This window comes from Ambystoma mexicanum, chromosome 5q (genome assembly GCF_040938575.1).
Source record: "Ambystoma mexicanum isolate Mex_15411 chromosome 5q, UKY_AmexF1_1, whole genome shotgun sequence".
NCBI lineage: Eukaryota > Metazoa > Chordata > Amphibia > Caudata > Ambystomatidae > Ambystoma > Ambystoma mexicanum.
In genome coordinates this window covers 122,580,974-122,599,096 of record NC_090933.1, presented here as the reverse complement: position 1 = coordinate 122,599,096, position 18,123 = coordinate 122,580,974, and the positions used below count along the sequence as shown (strand labels likewise).

At 44.1% G+C, this 18,123-nt stretch overlaps 1 protein-coding gene across 6 annotated transcripts in view; it reads right to left on the bottom strand.

The window, feature by feature from the left end:
• Nucleotides 1-18,123, bottom strand: part of FHOD3 (formin homology 2 domain containing 3) — a 1,524,242-nt gene that overhangs the window by 110,426 nt on the left and 1,395,693 nt on the right. For all 6 annotated transcript variants that reach the window (XM_069620636.1, XM_069620637.1, XM_069620638.1 and 3 more), the window contains one exon: nucleotides 3,215-3,397. In XM_069620636.1, the coding sequence (XP_069476737.1) occupies nucleotides 3,215-3,397 (183 nt within the window). The remainder of the gene's footprint in view (nucleotides 1-3,214; nucleotides 3,398-18,123) is intronic.

Below are 18,123 nucleotides of genomic sequence, written 5' to 3'. Positions count from 1 at the left end.
AATATAAAGGCTGCCAGTAGAACACAACCCAAAGACTTCTGCTCACGCTTACTCCATGGCAGCAGCAGGGCTCCAGATAACATTTTGTAGTGGGAGAGGTTCATTCCACACCTATTCCCAATGGGGATATTAAGGGGAGTTGAACTATATTTGAAACTATAAAACAGGTAAAGATTTGGAAGCCATACTTCCTACCAAGATTAAACGATGCATTTACCCTTAATGTTCCTCTTCAGATCAGGCAGTATTATTAAGTATTAATATTGGAGACCCTTCCTATGGCCCTGCTCTGCCAGTAACAATGTTCCACACATATTTGCTAAGCTGTGTAGGTGGAACCATGGGTTAGGCTCCCCCGTTTCCTATTTTCTGTTGGGACTATTTTAACTCCCTACATTTTTTGTCAGGAACATTTGCCTATTTTTAGGGAGGAAAAGGGTCAGGTGAGTGACTTATCTAGAGGGGCTAGAGTGCATGGTCAAGAGACAGGAGGGCTTTTAAGTCTGCGGACCGCCTCTATAGAATTCTCCCTGTGTGGCAATGAGGAGGGAAACACATATCCAGATGTGCACGAATGGGCCCAAGACTTCACTCTTTAAACATCTGTTCCATGCATAAATCACATCCAATTGCCGTGCCTCCAATTGCTACACTCCATTAATTTCCAACAGGCCGAGATAGTGACTATATAATGAAATATCGGTCATGCAGTGCTACTGGGGAGCTTCCTCCAGCTTACACGCGGGGCACAAGACACGTAAACTGTGAATGGAAAATCGGGACAGCAAGTGGGCGGTTTCAGGTCCTTTTATAGAGAGGGGGTCCTTCTACACACATTGTCAATCCACCAAAGGTCTCCAATTCCATGTATTAAACGAATGGCTGAATTATTTAATATTAATGTCCAGGAGGTCAACGTTAAGGCCCTCTTCCGGTTTGTCAAAAAAATCGCATGGACAGAAAAGGCGTTTGCTCACGTGTAGTTGTATTAGCAGCACCGCAAATGCCATTTACCATAGTGCAAATATGACTGCACATGCACAGATATTATTTTCCCATGGAGAAATTGCAATTTGCTTGCGTGATATTTTGGTAATGTGGCCCAAAACAGAAATTTTGTGATGTAAACAGAATATCACAAATTGAATCTGTGCCAGATGAATAAGCAGATATGGAACTGCAAACAATCCAAACACGTCTGGCACACCTTTGTCTTCAATATCAGACAACCTCTCCCTGCATTGTATTTATAAGGTTACACATACAATGCAGAACAGAAATGTCTGTGTTGGGGAGTCTTGCTGAATACAGACGGCATCAAACAACTGTGGTCGGTCTTGAATAATGAATCTCAAAATGGGCCAAAGCAAGCGTAATGTGGCAAAAATGAACAAAAAACACCCACAAGACTCAGCACACATAGGACCCAACTGCGAAATGAACGAGTAATTAATGTATGGTTTGCTCTACTTGTCCCAAGAAATACAGAAAGGGGGGGTGGACCTCTAGGATACTGTGATTCTTTGATCAACTTGAGAGACTTCTGAGGTTAATTAATATGGCTTTCACGGCCTGACAGGGGCGGACATGCGGTTACACCCTTTCAGCCCGAGCTATTGTAGGCCAGAGCGAAGCCAATCTCCAAAGGGCATGCGGGGGGCGGGAGGAAATGAAAAAAAGATGGCCGCTGCCGTAGGCAAAAGGGACTAAGTCCCTTTTCAATATCTATGGCAGTGGCCCGGATCAGAAGGAGCAGGTATGTTGGGACGGGGGAAGGAGATTGGTTGGTTTTGGGGTTGGCAGGGAGGTGGGGAGGCAACAGGGAGAGCTCCCTGTTTCCTCCCCAAATAACAAAATTAAAAAAATTACACCACACCAGGAAGGACCTCGGGTGGCTGTAACAGCAGGAAGAGAATGCATATTCTCACACGCTGCTCCAGCCACCTGATTGGCTAATGGCCCTTCAGCGGGTGCGAAAGGAACATGGCTCAACTCACCGGGGATTCTATTCACATATCACTGGAAGTGCAATCTGAAGCACTCAAAGAACAAGGGCCTAAATTACATAACCCATATAGTGAAGTAGAGTGATTGAAAGTGGCAGATGGTGGACAATTAATACCCGCATTCACTCCCCGTACACCTCGATTATTGATTGAGATGATAGTTCAAACAATATATATTCCCACAAGAGCTACTTAAAAGTTATTTTTAAGTGAAAAGACGAGGAACGCATGAGTGTGCCATGTACTATTGACTGTGCGTTGTGCAATTAATGTGGGAAGATGGGTGTGAATCGATTAGAACTTTGACATCACTACCTGTGCGCATTCTGGGCATCACTGGCACTATGTTTTATTTTCTGGCACTGCAGTACGGTTTCTCATATAACATACTTATGGTGCAACAACTCTTTCAGAAGGCCTGATTTCATAAAAAAAGTACAATCAAATAAAATGTCAAAAAGTATTTTGGCCCTACCAGGAGTAACATTGTGGCTTGAGTACTCACTCCACATTTTGCAGACAATTCAAGAAGAGTTCATCTAATGGCAACCTGCTCATGAATGGGTGTCACATTGTACATTCATTTCCTAATACAACATGTATTTTCAATTTTAAAGTAGCATGAACCCATTTGCAGCATAAGCTTTGCTTGTCATTCCGTCCGGTCATGCTGTCACTGTGTTGGGATCATAGAGGTGTATGCCTTGAGTAGGCTCTACCAAAGTGCGAAGCATGCTTTTTGCCTGTTTGTACTTATCATTCTTATGAATGAAATGTTAATGCAATACAATTTGAAAGGTGCAACTCTTATGAACCCATGTTGAATTCATATTCTCCAACAGGCTCAAATGTGCATGAGAGGGTAATCTTATTTGTGCTACCTGATTTGCATCACTAGGCGTTTTATCAGACAACAATGAGATAGATAACAGAGCTGTTCTGGCCCTTTCACGGAGAACAGCTGAAGATATAATGCATCCTCCTGTTTAGGAAGATGCTTCTCTATTACCTTTTCATGACCATCATTCCCTTTGTTCTATTAAAGTGGAAGAGTAAAGCATGGACCCAAAGATCAATCAATCCCCCAACCCCGCTCTCGCCCCATAGATTCCTTCTCAAATACAAAATAAAGCAGTGACTTTGCAGGGCACACCTCAAAGTTGCTTGACTAGTGGGATGCATTGCAAGCACAAGTGAGCAGACAGTACCTTCTCCACAAGTTCATAGTCCATGCGGAAAGCCCAGAGCTGCAGCCGCGCAGCGAGTTCACTGATCGAGGACAGCGTGAGAAGGAACTGCTCTGCACTGCCCAGCGGGATGTCGGGGTTCGCCAGTTGGGCCTCCTGGATCTTCTGCTTCTCTTCTTCTGTTGGAATCATGGTCAGAATTTTCTAGGAAGGGGAGAAGGGAAACGCATGCATTGTGAATTTAATTTCGAGAGCCTTCATTCCAACGGTCCTAGGCCATCTGCTAAAACTCAAGCCCATGGATGCAAACCATATTCCAGCACATGCACAGACAGACAAAAATAAACATGCTCATTAGGGAATTGTTGAATCATACAGCGGGTGAGTTGAAGATGTGGCAAACATTATTAAATCTATTAAACAAGTTTATGTTACATGTGATTAGGGTGTATCGTTTTTGTCTTCAATTATGTAGGAAATTATTTTATGCCCTGCCCACTCCCACACTTAAGATGTAAATAAGCTAAACCTCTATATTTGTGCAGCCTCCTGGTGTTGTCTGTAGTGGTGGATTTCCTGATTATGGGAGCTGTGTAAGAAGGATTTGTATTAAAAACCTTACCCGACAGAATTGCATTCTCATGAATCCCTATTAAAAATATCCAACAGAGCCTTTAACGTTGAATATTATATGCATGTTTGGTGCTCTAAGTCCCAGCCAGCCCTCTTTCAGGTAGCCAGCATCCCTTGGCACATCCCGTCCTCCTCAAATTTCTAAACCACCGTGGCATCATCCCAGAGGGGGTTATGGAATTCACCAGGTAAAGTGACGCGACCTTTCGTTCGCAGCCCACTTTCGACTACATATGCAGTAGAAGATCATCCTGGATTCAAGTTCAGACAAGCGATAGAGCTGGCTAGAACATTGGTCCTTTCCAAACATGACAAACGCAACTCTACCTATGTAGACCTCATTAAATATCAAACCCAGCAACTCGGGCGCATTCAAAATCGGATTTTGCAAGACAGATCTTTAGTCTTGGCACGCAAGAGCCAATCTCCCAGCTCTCAAGGTACTGGACTTCTTCCACTGTAATCCAGAATCCACCTGAAAGTGCTCTGCCTGACACAACAAGGCCTCCACAACGAGGACCCTTAAGCGCCTCCAAAACCTGTTGACTCTCCAGTCCTCAGCCAGGAAAGTCATTCCTTTAGTTGAGCACCTCATGAATCACCCCAAGTGCAAAAGGCAGAGGCGCGGGGTCAGAACCTGCACAGGCTTCACTTTTAAACTATGGAATGACCTCCCAACATCCTTTAGAACAGCAACTGACAACAATAGGTTCAAGAATACTGTGGAATCAGTCTAGTTTAATTCAGCCTTCCCAGAACTGGAGAGTTACTTCCTGGTGCTTTCCCACCTGACCATCTTGAGAGTCTAGGGCGCAGCCTGTTGTGTGAGATTGCAATTGTATTGACCGTTGGGGGAATTGTTGGTCGTAGTATGTTGTGTGAGGTTGAACTTATACCGCTCATTATATGCTTTGTTGTCAAATAGGAATGTCCTTTACTATGTGCTGTGGTATGATTGTTTAAACATATTATTTTGTAAAATGGCTCATTATAAAACATCAATAAAATAAAAATATAATACATACAATATGAAAAGACATCGTTTATGGCCAAATGTTATAATGTATGTACTGCACTTTCATTTACTCAAGAAGGGGATAACATGTGATCATTATACTTTTGGTTTTGTGCCTTATGGTTTTGAAAGGATAACGGTTGCCTTCCGCTCCCAGTTGGCACAATGGGCATTAGTACACACAGTCAATCCGATATAGATCATAAAAGCCTCAAAATTCGGCAGAGCAGGTAACTCTTTGCTAGCTGAACACATGAACACTCCACTATACAGAAAGTGGTTGGCCTGGCCAACAAACCAAATACACATCATCTCTTCCAAAATGTAAGGCATTGCGCACAAAAGGCGACTGATTTTATTTGTTCACAATTTCCATTGTTTAGCAAAAGTATCCAGGCTATGGTGACTGCCAGGCACGATTCCCGACAATCAAAGAAGTGCTGGGGCAGGTCCTGTGTGTAGCATCTGCTTGGAAGGAGTTGCACCATAGGGTGGCATTGATGGAGGAAAAAAAACGCGCGTCCTGCGTTGGCTGTGTGCCATCGTATACCCTGCTGCTGGGCTGCTGCATTTTTAGAGGGTAGCCTGTCAATCTTTTTGCAGACGTTTTATTTTCCTTTATCGTATTTTCATTGGGAAGGACATGCGTTTTAAAGTGAGATTGATGACAGATTTCTCGGCAATTGCCTGTGCTCCTGGTGCTCGCACACTGGCCGGCAACATTATATTCACCCGCCTATAAAAGCGTGCTTAGCAATCAGCTGTCAGCGACCTGCACTTGACCTATTCACTATGCATTTTTAGTTGCAGTAAAAAAGAATGATTTTGACGTGTTGGTGGAGAAACACATTGCACTGCAAGTTGTCACTATATGATTTATTTTTTTATTTGAAACCCAACAAATATATTACTACTGTCTGTCACAGGTCCTCCTACCACTCAGCTCCACTAAATGATATCCATTATGTCAAATTCAGAAGGACACACGGCTGTGCTGTCCCTTGGGATTTGGAATGTACGCCTTCGAGTCAAAGGCAGGCCACTGCAGTGTGCGCTGCAGCCCACTCATCTATCCTAGCTGCTACCCACTGAACAAGCAAACACCGATCTGGAGATTAGGTAGGAAGTATGCTGTTAGAACAGGTACAGACATTAGCAGATTCGATGATGTGTCAGCTGACCCTTTCTTTCTTAAAACATATGTACATGTGTATGATAGAGAGTGCACTTAATGCATACTATATTCATCATTTAAAAGTAAACATAGAGCTGGAGACTAAGAAGCGTGGAAGGTGGAACTTGAGGCTGCGATCAGAAAACTCCAAGGACACTCGCAGAGGTTTCCTCCACTGCTCAATATGGCTATGCTTTCCCTAGAGGCGGTGCTTTAGGGATAGGAAGGGCCCCACCTGGGCAGATGTTGGTGGCATTCATCAGGTATGTATTTCTGCACGTCAACAATCTTTCCTAGGACCAGCTCAGCTCTGCACATACTGAAGGGCTGGATTAAGTCTTCCTCCAGACTGCAGGGAAGAGAAGTGGCCCCAGCGCAGACAGACGTTCTTTACAGAGGCTTTTCACACTCAGCAGGAGCCTGGGTTCTAAGGCTGCCCTTGGCATAGGGTGGCAACAACTATGCCTTAAATACAGCAAGCTATCAGGCTTATGATGCTATTATTGGGGCCTTGAGTCTTGATATGATATGGCATTTGTAACACGCCTATGCACAAGTGTTTTAAGGCGCGACAAGGCAAGGGAGGGGGAACAGAGTGAGGACAGAGACAATGATCTTACTAGGCCACTTGAAATTGAGATTGCACAAGTGCTGGGGAGGGCAGAGGGGAAAAGTGCCAGGGTTAAGGGGAGGGGACGGTGTTGTACATGGGATCAAAACAATAACAAGAAGTGGGCCAGCAGGTGGCAGGTGCAAGGGTAAGTGCAGCGAGCAGGTGTCCAAAAGTGCAGTTAGGGGGACTGTAGGGTTGCAGATACCGGGTGGTTAGGGTGGTTAGGGACCTGGGCCAAAATCAGAGGGTAGCCAGGTGACCAGTGTACTATATTAGTGCAATCTGTGAACCAATACCTTACAAAAGGTAAACATTCTAGGCTTATGAATTTATGATGGGAGCATTGAAGGCTTCTGTTAACATGTGATGACAGCATATGCTCATGTGGGCTACACACCTTAGTATATGATGATTTACTAAGGTGTGTAGCCCACATGAGCATATGCTGATGATTTACCAGCCATCCGACGGCATTATTGCAGCCTTTGAGACTGCACGCCACACACAACACCCGCAACCTATCAGCTTTGTCAATCCTGGTTTTTCTTAACATTGGAATGACCTGCTGAAGAGTGCTCATCCTGGCAGCCCAACCTGGAGGGTTGGCAGCCACACCCACTTTAACATCCACACGTTTCCAGCTCCGCACCAACGACGGGGAAGTCCAGCCACATTCCGTTACCATTAATAATACCCTTGTAAGACCCAAACATGCCTTCATAAGACTAAAGTCTGGACAGAGACCAGCATTGATCCAAAAACATTGTGATTGTCTGCAGCATTTGGCAGCTCTGTGTATGATTCCCAGTGATTGGTTGGCCACCCAACTTAATGCTTTCAGCGGGTAAAGAACACGCGGCCAATCAAAGCAGCAAAACGCCTGACATTGATTTATCAGCACACTGCCACTGTTTAGAAATAAAGAAAGGCTCATGCCCAGGAGGTTAATGTTCGCTTGTGTTGGGGCAGATATGATTTCATAATGACCCAAGTAGTCAAATTCAGTGGATTAGAAGTGACGCTTGGCTAGATACGCTGGAATGGTGATATCATAAGCTGGCATGTATGAGAAAGCACTTAGGCCTCGAGCAATACTTCATTTACGGCGCGTGGAACGCCTGCGATCAATAGAGGCTTTTTTACGGATAAAATGCTCTGCCCTCGCTGCGCCTCACATTTCTGATTTCTGGACCATGAATGATCTCACTCGTGGGTCTCAGCCCTCCCTCAGTTCAGGAACAGAGATCCAGCCAATCAGAACTTCCTTTCAATTTCTCAGAGTTTCATACGTAAAACGCCCCCCCCACCCGAAGCCAAAGAGCGTAATGAGATGCAACGAGGGAGTTATCCTACATTCTAGCTGGCAAATTGTGACGTGCGACATTGTGATGCACCTCCTATGGTTTGAGGAAAGGCACATGGAAAATCCAGATATTAAAGACCCATGTGTGATTTCTAAGTGGTTTGAATTATTTATTTATTTGAGTGCAGCATGCCTCTCGACAATTGCTTGCGTAGAATATTGCTTGCGTAGAAGTGCCCAATATTTCTGTTGTCGGTCCTGGCAATAATTGGGGGACTGCGTGAATTCAAAGGGCAACAATGTTTGTGTTACGGGAGTGAACCTCATGGATGTGGCCACTTGGCCATGCACGTTAGATGGCATACATGATATAACCAGGGACTGAAATGTCATGCTCCAGCATTGAGCAGATCTCTCCCCTGATTGATCTTTTCATAGACATACACCACTTCAGAAAAAAGGACCTTGGGAAACCACCTTGAGTACTCTACTGTCCACTCCTTTCTATGTCGCTGCATGACGGATAATTAACGGTGTGGCTCAAGAGAAGATTCCACTTGAGGGATATGGCTGTCTATGGCCATGTGCCTGGCCACATTCATTGTTTTCCTTCTACTGCAGCCCATGAGCCCCAGGGTTGAGATGGTATATTTGTTTAAAGAATCCTTTACCCAATGGGAAGTGGAGTCTCTCCGGAACACAAATTGTCTTGCATTTGAACCTTTATAGTACTGGCCTGGCGGCTGCCTACATTTGCCCTGTTTCCTATCATCTGTCGATACAGTATGGTACACACACTATGGATTCCAATGGTGCAAGGGGGATAAATGGTTTTTGGGTTCACTATGAACATTATCAGGGTCCAAACATAAGGTGTCACTGAGGAGCTGAGATAACGACAGGCGCACATGAATCATACGGACTGGACAGAGGTGGGACCAATACGGCACACATACACCTGCTGTCAGGGGCGATTGTGGCCTACGGGGTAGTCTAGAGAGTTCATGGTGGGCCTCTGCAACCTTGGCCTCTTTTGTGTAGGTACCCTGAATTATGCATCTCTTACCCTCCCTCCAATGCATCCGGTCACCTTCCATCCATCTCTCCTTAACCCCCACATCCCTTTAGAGAATTTCTCATAAAGCTTCAAGTATGTTATTCCTCACTCATAACATGTGTTATGTTATTAATCCATTTATTGGGGAAAGAGTGCTTTAACATTCTTATGAAGGTGTTTTGAGGGCATTAAGTCTTATATTGGCATATTGGTACTACATGTGAACCACTATCGTACAAAAGGAGACTATTCCAGGCCAGTAAATGTACTGTTTGGACCGTGTTTCTGAATAGTTTTCTGGGAGAACCCCCCTTCTCCCACACACAATCTACTTAGAGGGGCTGGTCTTGCTCACACTGTGCAATATGGGGAATCTTTGAAAATCACCTCCAGAGCCACTTTTGGTTGCCAGTCCACCATTGGTTGCAGTAGACATGAACAAAGCCTGCCTAACCTGGGACTTCCAGCATTGCTACACATGAACAAAGGGGCTTCACAAAATCATTTATCAGGGGTGGGCAACTTGTGGATCACCAGATGTTTTGAACTACGGGTCCCATGATCCCTCACTAGTTACGCTAAGACTGACAGTAGATGAAGTGTAAAACACTTGCAGAGCCAAGGGCTGCAGACCCATGTCATAAAGTGTGAATGGACATAGCTCCATAACAGTCAATTGAAAAACAGACCTCCTCACTAAGATTGACTGCATTGAGACTTCTTCACTTCCCTCCTCCAAGCACCAGTAGCATCATTTGACCAAATGACAGTGCTAGTGTAAGTGACAACATCTGCCCTTTGAAGCTGAAGATATTAAAGGAAGTGACATTGCATGTCCCTCGATCAGATGGCATGCTATTGTTTGGCTTTCTTGAAAGTGTCGCTGTTTCAAATTTGAGATTGCAGGATGTTTAAAACAAGTGCTTGAAAACAGGCACAAACAAAAAGAAAAAGTAAAACCTTGCCTACTTTTAAAACAGCTTCTTTATGTTTTCATGTTTGTATTTATTGAAAAAGTCACGGGATTTCATAAGCACCTTACAATAGGTAACCACAGAGATCTGAGCATGACCATAATGTGGTGGCTTTACATAAGAGTAATCACAGTGGGTTAAGAGCCAGGCTGTTAAGGTGTCTGAACGAGACATGAAATAGGGACACAATAGGCAATGTGGACAACATTTTATATGGCTCAACAATCAGTTATTTTATTTATATACATGCTAAGGAGGTGAAGCGCAGGGATAATGTTGACAAACCTATGAAGATTACATACACACATGGCCGGGCAACACACAGAAGCTATTTCCTTTGTGTATAGACAAGGGGGGTAAGAAAGATGTGTGTGTTAAAGTGGCCCAAAAGTCAGAGATAAGCCCAGAGGAATCAGAGTCAATCCAAACTAGACTGATTGACGGAGTAGACAAAGTGCATGGCAAAACCCAACATTATTCAAATAAAAAACAAAGTATTTTATTGCTTGTTTGTGCTATCTTTAAAACAATACAAATTATTACAAACAAACAAAAAAGAAACAAAGCCGGGACAGCATACAAGCACTGTAATCGTGTCGCTCTCGCCATGCTTATAAAAACAGTTGCTTTAGTACTGCTTAAGTACTCTAAATGTGTCATCAATGCCATTGGGGGTAGGTTAGTGGGTTTGGCTACATATAGATTGCAAAAGTTCACAGAGTTCATTGGGTTATACGTATCTGATGGCTCTACCTGGAACCACCCCATATTTTGATAAAAGTCAAACTACATCTTCTTCACAGCAAGGGGTTGGTTGGCATACCACTTGATGTGCGGCATGTCTCTAAGGATTTTGATAGGTTGGTCCATTGCTAACCAACCCTGAACACTTGATAAGTCATCAGGATATGAGCCAGACATATAGTAGGGGAGAGAGGCCCATGGAACATTCTTCCTTCAATTAAAAGTTAACATCCGTCATTCTCAGGCCATGACACCGGGCAATTCCTTTGTACTTGGCCTTGTGTGGCGCCTCATGTCTATGTTTGCATTTAGGGAGTACAGCAGGTGTCCTATCTGTGTTTGCTTCTAATGAATGGCTAGCGTTCTCCAATTCTTATAAAACTTTAATTAAAACTGGGAGTATACTGCTTGCTTCTTGGCAATTGCCTCTTGTGCCTTTGCTCTGTTGCTCCGATCCTTCACTTTAACCTTGGCATTAGTTGTTAGCCAGTGTCTGAGTTCTGCACAGCTGAGCATTTCTGTCGATTCAGCCTTTTGAGTTTTCCTGAGGCTTTAAGGATCTGTGCATATTCAGAGATGTGCTGTGGCTTCCATTTTTTAATAAGAGGGCTGCCCAACTACACTCTTGCTTCTGTGTTAACAAGCTATATTTGCGTGTTTTTCATCTTGCATTCACCTTATACATTGCTCATGTTAGTGTTTTTCATGTTTTTAGATGCTATGTTAATTGTCTTAATGTCTAAATGCATATATGACCTGTTGTTGCAGGGGATGGGCAGAAGCTATGCATGACGTATTCATCTGCCTCCTAACAAGTGATAAATATGAGGGACAGTCCAGGCACTCCTTCGAGGTCTAGAAGTCTTTAGAGGGAAGATGTGAATTCTAGAATATGGTGGTGGGAATGTACTTGATGTCAGCGTTGAGGCGGTAGTTCCAGATTAGGGGGCAAGAAGGGTGAAGGAGCAGACAGTGCAGTGAAGATGGAGAACAGTGAGGAAGAAGAGCATTGGAGGGAGCAGGTGGGGCTGGTGATTATCAGTAGATAAATGGAGAGGAAGGGAGGGTGGTGTAGCGCATGGCTGCATTTGAATTTGAGAAATGTGATTAGGGATCCATGATGCACAGAGAGCAAGCCGGCGTGAAGAGCTTGGGATGTGGTGGGAGAGAAGTGTGGGAGGTTATAAAGAGTGTGGAAGGTTATAAAGAGTGTGGTTTACAAAGTTAAGAACTCTATTCAAGGGGACAAAAGAGTTGAGGCGAAGGCCGGGGAGAAAGAAGAATTGTAGTCCAGATTGCAGAGAGAGACAGTTTAAGTGGGGTGGAAAAAGACGTAGTATCTTCATAATGATAATATCTCAAACAGGTTAAATCACAGTCGTTAAAAGGCAATACACAAGGGTTGCTACCATCAACATAAGAGAATCAATCACTGCTCCCCCGAGTGACATCTCTCATTAAAATCAGACTGTCTGAGTCTTTGCAAAGAAGCACTGGTTAGGTGACTCAAGCAAAAGTGATTTAACATCAGCACTCAGTCTAGGCAAAGAACATTAAAATTGTCACCTTTAGTACATCACATGAAAACGTACAAAATGTCTCTACAGAAAATAAAGCAATGATGCAATAGTTAATGAGGTAAGCAAACCTCTCCAGGGTTTACTATTGGCTATTGTACCATTCAGAGATCGTGGCTTCTCCTAATGCCAAATGCATTAACGGGATTTGTCATTTTAATTGTTGCATTCTCTCCAGCTGGGATGCCGGTTTTCCTTTCACTCACCATATAGACATGACTATGTAGGGCTTGTGGATTATGCAATAAGGAAGGCATTGTGAGCAGAGGATAGCACAGGATCAACACCCTGGTCTTGGAAGCAAGACAATGTAGAGCAACAGAGGTTTGAATCCTGGATCTGCGATTAGAAACCAAACTCAGATACGGTATTAAGGTCATTATACAAAAACAAATAAATAAATAAAATACAAGGATAGAAGTTACGTGACACGAAGACCATGCAGAACCTCCCCAACAACCCAGAGCTCTTACTTTTCCAGTGCCCATGTGCGAGAAGGCCATCCAGTCCTGTTTTTCCCCCCTTTTGATTCTGGGACTTGTAGTTTTTTCTTTCCCATTTGAAATGTAGGAAAATTACAAGTCCAATAATTCCAAGCAAAAACAGGATGGGCTTGCCTTCCCACGTGTGGCGACGGGTAACTTGCGAGCTCTGAACATCCCACCACTTATGTAGAATCCATTACAATTAAGGACAGGGTTACTTACCTCAATCATACTGCCTTCGTAGTCTATTGTAAAAGGGGCAATTTTATAAACAGAGCTATGGTCACCCTAGCACAATACAGATTCTGTCAGGATCACTTTGCAGTCTGTGTTCCAGGCTGTGTGCAGCAAGACCCGGGAAACATGCAGGGGGATGAGTGGGGTGGGCATGAGGGTGATATTATTCGAACAAACCACTCAATGAACATTGCGGGAGAACCACCCACCTACACACACGGAAGGAAGTACATTGGTTGGGGGCAAGGTTGCCAGGAGCAGTGGGCACCAGATTATCTATTTTTCAGAGGTCGAAGGGCGAGGGAGGAGGAACAGACAAGACAGCAAGGGCACACATGGGGCATTGGGATTCTCCTGAGACTTGCATGCAGGGGACAAGCAAGAGGGTAGGACAGACATGCTGACCTGCGAGAACATGACTGCTCGAAAACGAGACTATTGGAAAACAATCCTTGCCCTACATAATTGTATTTTCGAAGACTTTCGAATAAAAGCATAATTTCGGCTTATTGCCTCACTGATGAGGCCCAACAAGGCTGAAACACGTGTCTGGGGTTGCTGTTGGTACTCTTGTTCAGAGAGGAATTTCCATAGCATTTCGGGTGCTGGACTGCCCATGTGGGTGGGACAAAGACTGACATGCAAATGTGTTTTCCATCTGTGAAAGGTACAGTGAGCAAAATGTGTGTGCTGCAAACTCTCATCTCAGAACAGGTTATCATGCCATGTTCTTTCTGAAGAGGAATGCCTGCTGCCTTTTTTGAAATATTGAGTTTATAGTGCCAAATTGCATAAAGCATGTTGTTTAAGCTCACTTTGATACAGAGACTTCCTGTAGAAACGAACTATGTGGTCTCTTAGTAGAAGGCTGTTTTCATGATTTAATTCATTCGCCAACATCAGAAAGAACCACAACGTACTGAGGATGCAAAATTGGACCAGGCATTTTTCCTCTATCTTTCTCTGTATTTTTATATATCTTTCTTTACACCTCTTTCTCATTATCGAGGTCTTTGCTTATCCTGATCTTGCTTTCAGTTTCTTTCTATCATGGTCTGTGGTACATTCACTCCTTCTATCCCTCATTTCCACTGTTTATCCACTAGCTTCCTCTCTTCTACGCTCACTCTCACCCACTCCTTCTCCTCTTCTCCGTTCTGCCATACATTTTTCCTCTATCTCTCATTCATTCATTATTTCTCTTGCGCGCTTTCCTCCCCTTCCCCGGCGCATGCGTCCACTTCAATATTCGTACATCAGTGATGACCTCAGCCACTGACTTCATTTTGGAGTTGCTTGACGGCGCATGACTTATTTAAGATGGTTGCCAAGTCCATCCATGCACTGATGCCAATTAGGTTAGCATAGCTGAGGCTTGGCGTGGGAGCTTGCTCCAGCTTTAGACATCATTGCCTGGTTGTTTACAACTATTTTGGGGTCAGAGTTTTCATAAATCATGTACATGTTGTGATTTATATCCACCTGTCTAAAACATAATTGACAGAATGTCCTATGTTGGCTGCTAAACACGCCAGCATTTCTTTATGCCATATCTTGCTTGTTTCATCCCAATCGAGTACATCCGAAATAAATAAATACACTGAGCCAGAGAAATCATTCTTGCCTAAGCCCTTTAGGACGATAAACATAAAAGCCAACATCAGTGAGACGAATTCCACATACAGTGTCCCTGAGCCCATTCCTCATTGCCAGTCCCACGCTTTAGAGCCAAAATGAATATTCCTCATATACAAAGGGTTATGGTCCCTTGCTTGTGATTAATCTAAGAAAGCCAGGTCAACAACAGAAAAGATGATGAAAAAACAAAACTTTAACAGAGAAAATAATAAGTGGTGCACAGTAAGTGAGTTGCGCACGTTGAAAGAAGGAGCTGCCAGAACTCCTGGTGAAACGTCCAGAGGTCACTTGTTAAATTAATCCTAGCATAGATGACTGCTGAATAGTGCTTAATTGTGTTATTATGTTTTGGGTGAGTTCACAATAGTGAGGGTAAATGTACACGCCGATAACATGCCTGTATGATGATAACCTAGCGCAGGGCATCGAAGTCCTGTACAGAAATACTTCACCAAGCCTTGGACTGGACACCATCTCTAAACCTAACTATTTTCTGTGATTGGCAACTCCCTGCGACCTTGTGTGCTGCATGTGATTGAGTGAGGTTTAGGGAAGCAATGGAGGAGAACTGGGGAACACGAGTAGCAATGGGAAGCCACATGCTACGTGATGCGACCCCTGGAGTTTGGTATATGGCGGATCTCTCGCATCTCGCCCAGTTACACCACAGGAACCCCAGCTAAACCCTGCAGTCATCTCTCCCGATAGATTTCCCTACCGCCCACCAGAAAATGTATTTCTTGAGAAGGGGAGGAAAAACCTCTTAGTACCCGAGTCAGAGGAGGGTAGTGCTGGGGGAAGACATTCTAGAAAGGTTGCCCAAAATATCATGCACAGTGCAAGTTGGTCGCTCCCTCTGGGAACAGTCCGCCGCCAGTGTGAGCCCGGGAGATTAGTGCCACATTCAAACCATCTGGAAGGATTTGTCGTGTATCCTTTCCGTATTAAAGCAATGAGTCACGGAATCCCCACTGACCCTTTGTCTTTCCGGTATCTAGCAAACAAAAAGCTGCTACCTTCTTTCATGACATTCTCTGGCGCTAGTTACACAAAGTGGAGGAGGGGCGCGCACCCACACTCTTTTATGTTGTTGGGGCTAACACAAGACAATCACGCACAGACTGAAACACAGAAAGCATTTGATTGTGCAAATCTTTTTTTCCAGATGTTTTTAACGGCTCTCTTCTAGCAATTGGGTATACCCTCGCTGGAGCTATTAAGCCAGACTTGCTAATCATGTGACATATCGGTCAATTACACTTTTCAATGTCAGATATTGAAGGACAACCAGGATTAGAAGCGACAATTTAAAGGGTGCAACCAGGTATTTCCATGGAGAGACAACAAATAATTGCAAAGTTTTCAAAGAGAAACCCTAAGCCACAGGGCAATATCAAAGGCAGATGGGAACTAAACAACCACAATTAACACAACTTTGCACATTAGGCAAACAACTTAGCATCTGTAGGGTTTCTCTTAATAGTGGCTTTGTTTTTATATGATAATGTCGGCTTGTATTGCTAGCTAGAGGAGTCCTCGTTTAATTTTAGTGAGGGATACCCCACTGCAAACCACTTAATCTTCCTGCCACACTGTCTCCCTACCCCTGCCATCTACCGCCCTGTAAAGTGGAAAAAAAGGAATGGCAAAACCATTGTTGGTGCCATTGGCTTCAAAACGCTGGCAAAGTGTCCCAATATTAGAGTCTTAATGCTAAGCACTAAAAAATGTTTCTACAGAGAATTACAAAACCGTATATGTGTGACAAAAACATTGTGCAATATTTCTGCAGCATGTGGAAAACTATATATTTAAGCAATAACCGCCCGTTCTACAGACTGGAACGAGTGGTAACGGCCCAAGGCCCGACTTTGACAAGTGTCCCCAGTGCCATTACTGTAGAGAAGCAGACGTATATGTCATTGATGGAACCCGCTCCCTCACCTCCGACATATTGGATGAAGAATAAGAAGACACTGTGCATGACACCAGGTATAATTCCAATACCGCATCGAGTGTATGAGAGGCGTTATGCACTCAGACAACCAACCGAATGTACCCTTGAACTAAAGTGGTAGCAGGAGAGTTGCAGACAATGCTGAATATCGAAGAGCTGTAAAGGATATCTGGCAGGCGCAAAGTTATGCCATAAGAAGAAGACACAATGACGCATCAAAAGGATATGTGAATGCTCAAAGAATGAGGATGTAACAGAAGAAGCGAAGTAAACATATATAGAAGAAAGATGAAACATATATCAAAAAAATATAAGCAACCAGATGAGTAGTGCATGTATATACTTAGAACTGCAAGCTAGATGAGTCACATAGAAGCTTGCTGCAGTAGAAAACATAACATGGGTAAAGTGGCCATTTTGAAAAGATGGATGTCGGCTTTGAATACTAGTAAGCAAAAGGTTTGAAGGAGAAGGACCAGGGTTGCATAGCTGAGAGACGCTGGAGAAGGGATTTTGCACACAAACGAAGAATAGTTGTTGGCCAGAGATCAAGGATGCCACAGCAAGAAGCAACTGCAGGGTACAAAGGAGTCAACGAGTGTTAGGAATTTTACCATCAGCATGGTGGGTGTGCACTCGGCAGGGTTTTTTAGAAATTTTGAATGAAATTGAATGATGGTAGATCAACCCCTGGAAAATGTGTGGGGCTACCCATCCTTCCACAGCCTGCAAATTGACTGTTGTTTGGAACTCCTTTGAACTGAGTGTGTCTGGCTCTCCTGGCGATCTTCTGAGCTCTCTCCCCTGGGCCATTCTACAGAGCTCTCTCCTCTCTGGACTTCTCGACTTCCTGGTTGCCCGTCTCGCCTGTGCCAGCTACAGCAACCAAGTTCACTACAAGAAGAAGATCTTTGGTGCTGGGGGGTGGTCCCCGTCCAGTCCTGTACTATCAGGACGGGGCTGAGGCCGCTTCCTTGTACCATATTCGCTACTGGTTAATCCGAATTTCAGACTGGCTTCCCCAACGCGGACATCATCCGGAAACAGAGGTATGTCCAAGTTGCGAGACGTACACTTTAACAAGAACACAATGCATCTCAGAAGGTGAAGGGCCAAAACCTTCCTCCTGCCATGGCCAGCCTAATAAACTATCAAAGGCTCCATGGATCCGCCATGTCAATTTTATTACCCTCTGCAGATAGCAGAAATTAACATAATTAACATACTAACAGAGTATACATCAAACAGGCCCACATGGGGCCTGGCTGCAGAGGCTACAATAAAGGAGACAGGAAACAAAAACACCCCTTTCATATGCACTGTGTACACCCGAAGCTAGATACCGCCCTAAAGTATCAATGACAGTGAGCTGCCATGTCTGGTACATGTGTTGGAGAAGGGATTTTGCACACCAACGAAGAATAGTTGTTGGCCAGAGATCAAGGATGTCACAGCAAGAAGCAACTGCAGGGTACAAAGGAGTCAACGAGTGTGAGGAATTTTACCGTCAGCATGGTGGGTGT